The 12,871-nt window shown below is 45.2% G+C and overlaps 1 protein-coding gene across 4 annotated transcripts in view; it reads right to left on the reverse strand.

Annotated features, from left to right (window-relative positions):
- LOC117473559 (C-terminal-binding protein 2) overlaps positions 1–12,871 on the reverse strand; it is an 88,220-nt gene that overhangs the window by 14,467 nt on the left and 60,882 nt on the right. For 3 of the 4 annotated variants that reach the window (XM_034119193.1, XM_034119192.1, XM_034119191.1), the window contains 2 exons: positions 3,769–3,923; positions 76–220 (listed from right to left, as the gene is read on the reverse strand). In XM_034119193.1, coding sequence (XP_033975084.1) covers positions 76–220; positions 3,769–3,923 — 300 coding nt within the window. Of the gene's footprint in view, positions 1–75; positions 221–3,768; positions 3,924–11,763; positions 12,167–12,871 lie in introns of those variants that run through there. The other variant, XM_034119194.1, reaches the window with a different exon arrangement.

The following is a 12,871-nucleotide window of genomic DNA, read 5'->3' on the forward strand; positions in this document are numbered from 1 at the left end:
ACACATAAAACAGCATAAAAACACCACGCATGTGAGTTGAGTCATGAGTTGGCAGTGACAGCGGAGGGTTCGTACCCAGCTCTCCGGCAGCCTTGATGTCGATGTTGTCGTAGCCGCTTCCGATGCGGATGATGATACGTAGGGCTTTGAACTTTTCCAGGTCCTCTCTGGTCAGGGTGATGGTGTGGTACATCATGGCTCCCACTGCTTCGTTGAGCACCTGCAGACACACGTTCAAACATTTTTTACAAATGAACAACTCAACCAAAAATAACCGGGATCGTTGTTTTGGCTAATTGAATGAACATGATTTAGTACAATATTGTTCAAAATGCGTGCTCTGTTCATGGAATTTTTACTACGCATCAAATCAAAAGATTCCTAAACCCAGCCGTAATATAATTTACGACAGAGAGCAGACGAGCAATATTAAAATGCTCTGAATTCAGGAGAAGAAGATTTAAAGTCCTATTTTGATGAGAAGACATGTTAATTACCAGGCATGTGTGCACAGCATGAAAGTGGAAACAGTGCTCTGTTGATTTAATTATGGGCAAAATGTGTTTTGTACATTTTCATGTGAATAAAGAGCAGCTTTATTTTGATGGAAATATGTTTACATTATCAGGAAAATAGCACAACATGGAAGTTAAAGCTATGTCTATTTAAATGCACACCTAAAATGAATGAATAATTGTGAAACGTGATCTAAATTGATATCTTGACTATCAAAATTAGGTTATGTCCATTCATTCAATAATGCATCCCATGCACGCAACATGGCTATTATTCCATTTGAGTTCATAGGATCTCATGAGAATTACAAGATCACATTCCTTCCAGAGGAGCCATGAAAATCACATCTGCCATGACTCCGGACACTTAAGGAAACGTTTAAGATTTCACAGTGAGGAGAAGTACATACATCACATGGTCGCCAGCCGCATTGAAACACTGTCCTTTTACAGACCTGCGCTGAACTGGAACAAGTAATTATATTATATCGGAGGGGCTGCTGTTTCCGCATGGTCATCACAATTACCCTCAGACCCCGAGGGTGTTTGTGGACAAAGGATGGGGGCAATTGTCTGGACAGAGAGGCAGCTGCTGATAGGTGGATAAACCGTAAGAGATGATCGCATGTGATAGGTCAAAAAAGGACTGGACTCAGAAGACCATTTGACCCAATAATAATTTCTCTGCACTGCATTTTTGTTCTTCACGTTTTTTTCTTAATTTATGACAGAATCTAAAATCAAAAACGTGATATATTTTTATGTACAGTATATGTTTACGTAGCTAAATAAATAACCACATGGTGGTGCTGTCGAGTCCAAAGATCGAAATCTAATCACTCGTTCCTTGTCAATCACCCAAACTATCGTCCAAATTGTACATTTTGGAATTCTTCTGCTAAAAAACAACCATAGAAAAACACTTTTTGGTTTTGTAAACAACTCAAATTTCGCTTCACGATCCAACAAGGGTCCGAATTTGGTCCCCTCTGAAGGACGTCGCTGTGAAATGCTGCTCCTCGGCTAATTGACATGGACAAGGTGACCTGGCCTGTGATTCAGTGTGATGTGGATCTAAACTATTCCCCCTGAGTATTAAACACAGCCCCTGTCAGCACCTAAATAACTGCTCTGCATTCACCTCCAGCCAAACTGCATTAGCTTGCCTGTGATTAGCAGATTAGCTCGGAATTTCCATACCGTTTTATTAGAGCAGTTTCCCGGACAGGCCTTCTAGATGCTAGGTCAAGGTTAAAACACATAAGCATGCACCAGCAGTCAAGAGGAACGCACACACGATCCCAAGTTGTTTTTCAGCGGAAGAAGGTTTTAGAGTTAGTCATAAAGCTTTTTTTTCAAGGAAATCTACTCTGAAAGTAGTTTAGTTTAATGGAAACTCTGACCCAATCCATATCCTCCTCTCCAGTGTAACCAAAGCCTTATTGCTTTTAACGTCTTTCATTTCCAAAAATGCTTTTCTGACATGGCAGCGAGGCTTCTCTTTCTGGCTCGGGGGAGCGTGAGAGACTGTTGCAAGAGAGTTAGGATTTTGTGATACGGAAACTGTACATTGTGTGTGTCTGTATGTTGGTCTCAGTGGCTTACTGGGGAGGGATTGTATTGCCATGAGGTCATCCCACTAGCGAACAGTGTGTGTAGTGTGGATGAGAGCTGGTTGTAATTCTGAGGACAGACTTTTTCCACCTGGCAGGGAAAATGTGCCGTTGAAAATGTTTGTTTTTGTTCAGCTCTTGGCACTTCTCAAAGGGCAACATGGCTGTGATAACAGCACTAACCATTACAGAGAAAGCACCACAGAACAATATTGCACTATAAATGTTGAGTATGTTATGAAGAGAAAGCTGTGATCCTTTATTGATAGCGCATTTTAATGCACTTCAGCAGCAGTGAAGCAGAGATGTGAGTAAAGGGGAGATGACCATGTTGATGTTTAGAAAACGATGTTCTGTGTGAATAAAGCGAAGTAAAACCTCAATAAATGAAATAAAAACATCTGTACACTCTAGTAAACATAGATTTGAAATAATAGGTTGACAGGTAAGCTGTTTCCCGAGGTATATTTCTTTTATAGACAAAGCACCTTTTGATTTAATTTCATTATGTCATTAAGTGCAGCCCTAATCTTAAAACCACAATTGGATGAACAGTCCAATACGATGTGGTAGGTGAGTCTGACTCTATGCCAGATGGGCTATCATCCAGCTTTTACAATCCACATGTGACCGTGAGACACGACAACTGGGAGAACGTGAGATGTTTGAGCGCAGGTGCTGCATGCAGGATGTCTTCACGGTAAAGTAGTATTGAAATGTGATCTCGATCAGTATTCGGCTGTGTGTGTTTCATCATGCTCCCATCAACCGAAAAAACAAGGGATTACTGGGTAGTGGACCTGACATGACCTCGGGACACTTTCATATTCCACCTCTTGACAAGCCTTTCCCATGAGTTTCACTATATGCTGGTGTGGATGGAGGAGAGAGTGGCAGCTGCTGTCTAGCCTGAAAGCATCCTACTGAGACTCTGTGAATTATCAGCGGTGTATCTCCGCATCCGTGCCGCAGAAAGAAGAGATTGGACATTTTCAATCTACACCACCCCCTCTGGGTATCTAGACTGCAAGTTATTACGGGGAACTGCTGAATATGCTGGCGAGGTGAACATTACAATCATGTTTTTCCTGATAAGGCAGTGTTAAAACAAACAAAAAGCTCCCTGCTCCCCCTTTCTCCTCACCGCCCAAGGTCTTTGATTGAATTGATCTCTATGCAAATGCTTCGTTTTTAATATGTCCCATTTTCATAAAAACATGGAGAGGAAAGACGTAGCGGCTCTCACTCTGTCTGCAGATGGAGAGATAGCAGTACGGTGATACCCATCTCCTTGGCCATATATTGTTTCGCTGCAACAGGGCTGCGTGGAAAGCAATAAAGAGCCTCTACAAGCCAATGTAATTACACTGCATCCCGCCATACAAGACTCTCTATTAGAACAATGGCACTGATATAGACATCACGCTCTGTGCCACAAAGTGACATTAAATCATAATGAAGCCCCTATATTTTAACTGGCAAGTGCGTCAGGGGCCAATGTAATGCACTTCACACATCCACGCTGTGATGGGAAAAGAAAGTGAGTGAGTGGCGGGCTTCACTTCTCCATCCACTTTGTGTAATGCGGAGCAGCATGAGAGTGTGTTGTGTGTTGTGTGTGTGTGGTGTGTGCTTTATACCTTCTCGTGTATTTCCTGTGTGGACTGAGCATCACAGAAGGCGACAGTCGCCAAGTCTTTCAGGATGGGCATCTCCACGGTGCAGTCGCGCCCGTCCAGCAGCGCCACCAGGGGGCGCGGATGCATTGGCCCGTTCATGATTTGGGGCCGAATACCTGGAGAGAGGTGGAGGAGAGAAGGATGATTATTCAGGGTACAAGATAATAAGAAAAGTAGTGCCAATCGTTTCAGGAAAAAAGACACTACTGTGGTTTGGTCAAAGTCACTCATCATTGTGGTGCTGATGTTACTTTCAGGTATGGTTATTTCAAAACAATCTGCATGGCGAGACACCCGTGGTTAGAGTAATGAAATATATACTTCACCAATGATAAATCTTTTCTATTCAAGATATGGTTAAGTTCTGACAGATAATCATGAAGAGTATTAAAAACAAGAGCAAAGTTATATTATCAAACTAAAGATCAGCAAGTGGCACTCTTTGATCAGCTGGAGTGAACAGTTTTTAATCACTCTCATTCAGACGATCGAAACCTCTTGTGTGTATGCGTGTGTGTACACATGTGCTGATTAGGATAAAGCAGTAGGCAGGGCTTCTCCGAACTACCAAGCGTTGCTCAATAAATCAATGCACCTACTCAAGACTGGATTAGACCATAGCCTCACTTACAGGAATCCTGTCGGTCTCACAGCTCCCGAACACTTACATCACATACAGGCACCAGTGTGCAGGTTCACATACACACACACTCAACATACCAAGATGAATATATTCCCTTGTGTGTACACATGACACTAACATGCACACACTTTGTTCTTATTCTCAGTTCAAGGGAGAGAATCCCACATTTGAACCAGCAGCTGTGGAATAGAAGAAAAAGGGGGAAAAAAACAGCGAGCTACACCTTTAGAAATGATTCACCGCTGCCCTGCCTCAAAAGAGCCGAGTACCAGCGCGAGAGAAACCGCTACATGCCTGAAACAAATCCACAGCCAACTCGCATCTGCACTTCAGATCACTTGACAAAGTCTGCGTCCCAAATTCTGATTTCTATCTGTGCGAGAAGAGCCGCGCTCCCCTGTGGGCCGACCTTCTCACACGTGCTCGCTGAAGAAGTCGTGTCGCACTGAGGAGGCAGACAATTACGGGCGCTGCTTCATACAATGTTAACATCTCTTGATAAGCAGGAGCATCAATATTCATGCTGCTTCTGAGCGACGCCAGCACGTGGACGGATGGACCTCAGGAGGAAAGCATGTGTTCCCCGCTGAGTACTACGCCCTAACACCACACAGGTCATGATCTTCACTGCTATGGATATGTCCAAGCTGACAAAACAGGTCACTCCATTACAGACCTGAACAAGCAAGATCCCCCTGTGGGTGTTTGTGTGGTTTCATGACATCACTTTTCTTATCTTGTGTTTTGCTGCCCTCTTCTAATTTGCTGCTAAGATCAGCATCTGGATACTTAACTGTGACCTCACTCTGTGCATGTGCGAGCGCAGGTGTGTGTGCATTTGTCTTGAAATTAACCCCATGATTACAATGACGTCAGACTCCAGGGGGGCGAGATAAGGAGGAGGGTGGAGGAAGGGAGAAGAGTGGAAGTGGAGGAGGGCTCATTAGTGACATGCTCAGTGGGATTACTGCAGCAGAGGAGGCTGATTAGGGCAGATAAAGGTGAGATTAGGAGATGTAACATCGACAAAGTTGTGTGTGTGTGTGTGTGTGTGTGTGTGTGTGTGGCTGTTGCACAAGCCGGCTGAAACGCACAGTGGGGAGACAAAACAGGTGGGAAGGAGAGTGAAATAAAATTGTTTAAAAAAAACATGCCTAAAAATAGACTTAACAATGCCTGTTAGCATTACGGAGCATTAAGAGGAGTGTGAGAGGAAAGAAGGACGCAGAGAGAGCAGTCCAGCCGGGGGCAGTGGGGGGCAGTCCAGCCGGAGCAGTGGGGGTGGGGGGGGGAGTATCGGAGGGGAGGTGTCGTCTCCATCTGCCTTCCTGCCTATTGTCATGCTGATCACTTAACAGGCCCCGACTGCCAGTTTTAATGCACTTTATTCTTGGAACTGCTGGCATCTGCGCCACAGAGTTGAGGTCTGAGGACCCCCCCCCCCCCAAATACTCTCGGGGGAAAGGGCAGAGGCGATGTCTTCCCTCCTGACAGACAGACAGCCGCCTCCTCCTTCTCCCCCCTCCTCACCCACATCCCACCACCAACCTCCATCACTGCTTCCATGCCTACTTATCGCGCTCGCTGTTCGAGACGGGTGACATGACGGCGGGAAAAGGTGAGGCGTGGCGACTCGGCTGTCTCTGCCACATCTGCAACTGACAGCTCGTTGAATATTAATGAGGCGGCTGGGTGGTGAACCCGAGTCTATTACACCAAACCGAGGTAGAGGAAGTGGGATTCAGTATTTAGTGCCTGACCACGTCTGAGATGATGCACACATGCACTAAATGTATCGAACATTTAACGAAACTACAATTATGAAAACCAAATTCATAAAAATAAATGACATCCATCGGTTCCAGCTTCTCCAATAATAAGACTTCGGATTTCCAAATTGATTATAGTTGTACATTTAATGTAATGGGTTTTTGACAATCACACAAAGCATAATCAAGCCATCACCTCGTGCTATGATTTATTGCAATGGGTCTATTCAAATGGGGTTTTTTTTGCACTATTTTCTGATATCTCATAGACTTAACAATAAAACCATCATTATAAAAGAATAATGAAAACAATCTTAAGCTAAAGCAACGCACTATATGTCAGCCTATTCTAAGGATTTCACAGAATGGAGAGCTGACAGATACACCATTAAAAAAAGAAGAAAAAGTAATCACTTTTATGTCCCACATCCAGCGTATACAGAGTAAAATAATGTGTTTAAAATGATAAAATCCTTCAATCCAACTGATGAAAATAGAGCCACTATTCACTTTTTGAACCTCTACTTTGGTCTCCACCATTCTCTCACCATCTACTTGCTAACTTATTACTGCCACCCACTGCTGGGCATACATTGGGTTTATCAGAGTTTGCACATTCAATCATAAATGTGCAGTAAAAACCAAAGCAATAAAATAAAAGAGGCTCAGAGCTCGATTGATTTCAGCTCTCCAAGCAACTTCTTTCAACATCACACAGACTTTTGATTCAAAGAGAATATAAAACATATTGATCAAGGCATTGCACATTTGCCACTTGCAAAGCTGTCCTTGACTCACAGAAAAGCCCCAGAACACCTGTAACCTTCTCCTGCTTCATGTCAATCAGAAGTTACTGGCTTATACAGATTACAGGCAGCCGTGGGTGTGCAGGTGAGAGGAGCTGTGGGTGAGGCAGTGGGGGGGGGGGGGGAGAGGCAGGCTGCGTAGAACCCTCAGGCAGGAGTTAGACAGGCTGAACTCATTGGCTGAGTTTCTCTCTGACCTTTCAGTCTCGCACTCTTTCAATCTCCCTCTCACCGACTTTCACCGTATCTTCTGCAGCGCTGGATTTCTCCCAGATCTCTCCCTGAACGATAGCATCTCCTGACAGCTCCTCCTGTCTGCCGATGTCTAGCTGTGTATCCGTGTTCGCTCACCATGTATCAGCTTCCGTTTCCTTTATCTCTATTTTCACGTACATTTCTTTCCCTCCTCAGTTGTAATCACCGGCCCTCCTTTCGCTGGCACCCTTTCACCTCAGCTGTCATTTCTTCCCCTCCTTTTTCTATCATTTTCCTTCTTTTCCTCTCGCTCTGTCTTTCTGGTATCTGGAATGTGTATGTGTGTGTGTGTGTGTGTGTGTGTGTGTGTGTGTGTGTGTGTGTGTGTGTGTGTGTGTGTGTGTGTGTGTGTGTGTGTGTGTGTGTGTGTGTGTGTGTGTGTGTGTGTGTGTGTGTGTGTGTGTGTGTGTGTGTGTGTGTGTCCTTCTGTGTGACAGATTGATTCTCACTCTGCCGATTTTGATGGAGAGAAGATGATGTATTCGGGCAAGGGAAGCAGGGAAGTAGGTGACAGGCAACACTCCCCCTGTGCTGAACTGACAGCATGTACATCAAACCGGTCTTAACCAGAACCACTGGGTTTGTCAGCCGCACAATACGACGGGTGTGATTAGTGATGCATTCATGACACCCTTCTCAGCACCTTTTCTCTCTATGGGGATTTTGCAGACAATTATTTAGAATATCATTTCATTCGTTAAAATGTTTGTCATCTAGTTGTATAACTTCATGATATAATACACTTAAGAGTTAGGCTTTAGATTTTGCACATTCGCCTGACTTTATTGAATAAAACGCAGTATATTGGCAGTGATAGCTTCGAAGCTTTTTACTTATTTCACCCCGACAATTAACAGGGTACCAAATCTATTTTTAAATGGTGCTAAATTTGGTTAAACGTAATTTTTGGGACATTTTGTTTATTGTGTTACATTCACATTTGAAAAGTATTTCGATTTGTTTCTCTAAAAACTATGTTAGCTAACGTTTGCAGATGTAATTTATTAAAGTATTGATATTTATTTATGCCAATGTTATGCATACAGTGCATGAAATGTCAACAAATGTACACAATGAGAGCAGGGGGTCACGTCAGAACCAGCAGGAGGCAGAGTGCTCTTAATTTCACTCAATTAATTAATCCCCTCATTTCCTTTCCTCTGTTTTCTCGCTTCCTCTGCTTGTTGCTAAACTGTTGCCAGGCTGCGAATGTGCATGTGTGTGTGTGTGTGTAATGATTTGGGACGAGTACATTTTCACTGAGAGAGAGGCAGCTGCTGTCGTGGGTTTACCTGCCAAAGGAATAAATGCCACACACACACACACACACACACACACACACACACACACACACACACACACACACACACACACACACACACACACACACACACACACACACACACACACACACACACACACACACACACACACACAACACACACACACACACACACACACACCACACACACACACACACACACACACACACACACACACACACACACACACACACACACACACACACACACACACACACACACACACACACACACACACACACACACACACACACACACACACACACACACACACACACACACACACACACACACACCACACACACACACACACACACACACACACACACACACACCACACAGATCTAGGGCTGCATTAATTTTCTTCATTAGCGAATAACCTATCAAATGAATTGCATGGATACATTTAAATTGTCCAAAAAAACAACCCTTCAACAAATCCTTGATACAAGTAGCTCAAATGGTTGCTTTTGGGGTTTCAATGAATAGTATTCAATTTACAGTATGTTTCTCCTCATGACAAAATAGCTCATTTTCTAGATTTACACTAGAATAAACATGAACTGGGATCATACTTATGTGATAAATGTGTACTGGGAAATGAAAAAGATTGTATGATGAGGAACATTGGCCTTGGAATTGGAATCTATTACCGCCAGATATTCATTTACCAAAATCTTTTCAAGTCCCTGTACTAAAAAGGTGGCGAGCTCAGTTAGCAGGCTAAAAAAAGAACATTTTTCTCAACTAGATCACACAACAGTTGTCAAAAAATGAGAACTGGGTCACATTGAAAATTATTTTGGAAATCTAGGACTCCAGTGAAAAGGCTTAAAAACCCCTTGATGTAGATTACAGGCATTCATGAGATCACTCCTAAATCTCTCCAAGTCATCAGTATTTTTAATTCTTATCAATCCTTGTAGAAAGAGACTTGTGGAACCCGAACCCGGCTGGGGCTGCAGGCTGGGCTTTCTGAGCCAGCAACACTTAGTCAGAGTCTGGCAGCGGGACGTAGCAGAGCGGCGCAACGGGAGATGAGGCCACAGTTTCCATTATGTGGGGAAGAGAGCTAAGAATTTCTTCCTACCGCTGGCCTCTGCTGTCGGTGTTATGTTGCCTCCGTGAGGGGAAGAGGGACGCGCAGTTGTGTTGTCATAAAGGGAGGAAAAAGAAAATACAGAGAGGAGAGGAGAGAAAATGGCAACAGAAGTAACTTTAGTGGCAATGGCAGACCAGACAGGCCTTCCACCATGCTATCATCATCCGCTGCCATCCGTTACCTAGCAACCCCAAGCTGCTGTTCGCAGGTGGCTCCTTCCTGACAACAAGGCAGGGTGGGGGTGGCAGCTGACCGCCAACAGTTACTGCCATTTACTGTTCTGCACTGAGCAGCACTGTGCTGAAACATGACCCACATCCAGTCAAACAGGAGGAGGCTGTGTGTGGCTGGAGGAACATGCCCACAGAGGGGCGAGGGGGGGGGGTATAGTATGGATATGTGTCTCATGTATTATGTGTAGGACTTGGATTCCAATTTCGTAAAATTGCTGAATTCACTTGGTATCTTTATTTATCCATTAGCAAACTAAAATATAGAAAACATTCATGTCACAGGCTTCGCATAAGAATTTATCACTGAATGCAGATTTTCCGTTTCAAATGGCAAATGTCGCTGGCAGTTGATTACATCGGCTGTAGCGAATGAGGGATACTTCTTCAAGTAACTTGCCCAAAGGCCAACCCAAAACTTGGCTGTTGTCGGGTTGATGTTCGCTCTTCAATTTGGCATCTGTTCTCGGCCAACGATGATTTGGCCAAGAAGGGAAAACACTTTTGACATCACTCTACATTTGTGATTAAATGATGCGGTTTTGCAGTTTAGTAAGACCAACAGTGGTGTGGTTTTTTTTCTAGTGAGATGATCTCGCTGATAGCATCCTGTCAGTTTGATAGATTTAACATCCAAGTTCAACTTCCATGCATATTTCGATAATTAAGGCTTAACCACTTAATAGTTATAACTTTAGGCTTTCATAAGCTCAAGGAAAAGATGTGCAAAAGTATATATTTAACAAAAATGCTATCAAACCTCAACCCTACTCATGTGCAATCATTTGTGCAATAAGTGTTCATGTGGAGGCACAAGCTGCCGAGGCAAAGTGAGATCTGCATGCTAACACGGACACAACAGGAATGCACTTGCATGAATGTGGCAACAAATGAATAGGAACCCACACACAACCTTGGCGGGCTGCCAGGAGCCTGACTGTGGAGTAACCGCGAAGTTTGGCATAATGCACAGATGTGCCATCGGGTCAAACAACACTTTGTTTTCTTTGCCGGAGTTTCCTCCCTTTTCACATGGCACTCTGCCAGAGGCTTGACTTCTAGTTTTCAGAGGCTGAATTACTCAGTTACTACTTCCCCCCCCTCTTGCTCACACACACACACACAACCTGCCATAAACACACACGCACCCTTCATCTGCCTGTGACAGCACGAGGTCACTGCATGAGTTGTAGTGGTTGAAGAGAGGGGGTATAGCGGGTGAGGGAGGGGGCGGGTATAAGCACCCTTTGTTGGCAGCCTCCTCCCTGCCCTTCCCTCCCTTCACTTCCCCAAAAAGTAGCACACAAAGGCCACTTGTCCTGCACTGCCGGTGCCCCACCCCTGTCCCCACCCGGCTGCCCTCCACACCAATCCATCCCATGCCAAGAAAATAAGCGCACGCCCTTTTTAAATGGTGCGCTCTGTGTGCAGGGGCGGGCCGGGCCCACACCCCACCACGGGACAAAAGCGGGTGTCAACAGCATCCAGGGCACAGCCACGCCGGGCCTCCCCTCCCTACCCTCTGTTTTTCCCGCACTTTTATTATTTGCCGTTGCCCAGAGCTACACTCAGTCGGAGACCGCATAGGAAGCGAAAAACATGGAGCCAAGTGCAGCGGTGCAGGACGGGCGGACCCCTGAATGACTACATGTTAGACTTACTAGCTTACCTTACTGACCACACAACACAACACACACACCCACACACACTCACTCTGCTTCTCCCCTCCTCTCATCCACACTCCCCCACATCCACCTACCTCCCTCCCACCTCCCACATGCCAGACTTTATTAGACATCCAGAAAGAAAACAGGAAACATGCTGCTTGCCTGGAAAATGTTGTCTCCACATTCTTCGGCTTAAAATCTACGCATCGCAGCAAAAAAACCGAAGATGATTGAGGCGAGTTGAGAGGGGTGAAAAAAAAAGAAAATAGAAAAAAAAGGGAAGTGGAGGACCTCCCGCAATAATCCAAGGAGGGGACCCCCCCTCTCTCTCTCTCTCTCTCTTCTTCTTTTCCTCCTCCTCTACTATGTCAACCCCCCCTCCCCCTCCCACGGAGTTGCTCTTCTCGGTCTGGCCCTGTTGGTGAGGGGAAGGGGTTTCTGTGGAGAGATGTCTCACTAAGCCCCCGGCTGCATCATCTTCAGTCCATGCCTTTGAGGGCTGAGAGAAAAGCACCATACACCAGCGGCGTGCAGGCTGGTGATCGGATGGTAGCGGGTTGGAGAAGGTGGGGGGGGGCTCGGGGGGGGGGGGGGGCGAGACGCTTTTGTCCTTCTTTTTTTTTGTAATCTCCCAGGAAGAAAAGGTTGCGGTCGGGGGTGCGCGGTGGCTGGAAACTGTCTCTGCCGCTTCCTCTGCTGTCAGCTGCGCAACATCTATTCACTCTCTCTACGTCGCTCTCTTTGGCTTTTTCTCCCCTGCCTTTGTCTTAGCCGATAATAACCCAGGAGGGAGAGGAAGAGATCTTGCAGCATGAAAACGATTCTGTGTAAATGAAAAGTGCCAGCTCGAACATGCAGAGCTCTCTGGGCTCGCACAATTTACTCCACGGCTGCGTTCACTTCATAGGATCGGCACACATAACACACTCGAGCACAATCCCTCCTCCCTTTTCCCTCCTCCTCCTCCTTCTTCTTCTTCTCCCCTTTTTTATGTTTTATTTCTGATCTGGACTCCACAGTGTTTTAAGAACGCCTGCCCCCTTTTTTTTCCCCTCTAGCTCTCACACACACACACACACACACACACACTCTTGCTTTCGTTTGCTCCCAGCCTCACCTCCCTCACCCCATTGATTATTTGGTTTCCTCCTCTGATTTTCCACTTTCATCTGGACCTCAACAATCCACCTCAAACACACACACTGAAAAACACAATCTCCTCACCCCACCCCGGCATTTTGAGTTACCGGGAAGAGATTGAAATGGTGAC

This window comes from Trematomus bernacchii, unplaced genomic scaffold, assembly GCF_902827165.1.
Source record: "Trematomus bernacchii unplaced genomic scaffold, fTreBer1.1, whole genome shotgun sequence".
Lineage (NCBI taxonomy): Eukaryota > Metazoa > Chordata > Actinopteri > Perciformes > Nototheniidae > Trematomus > Trematomus bernacchii.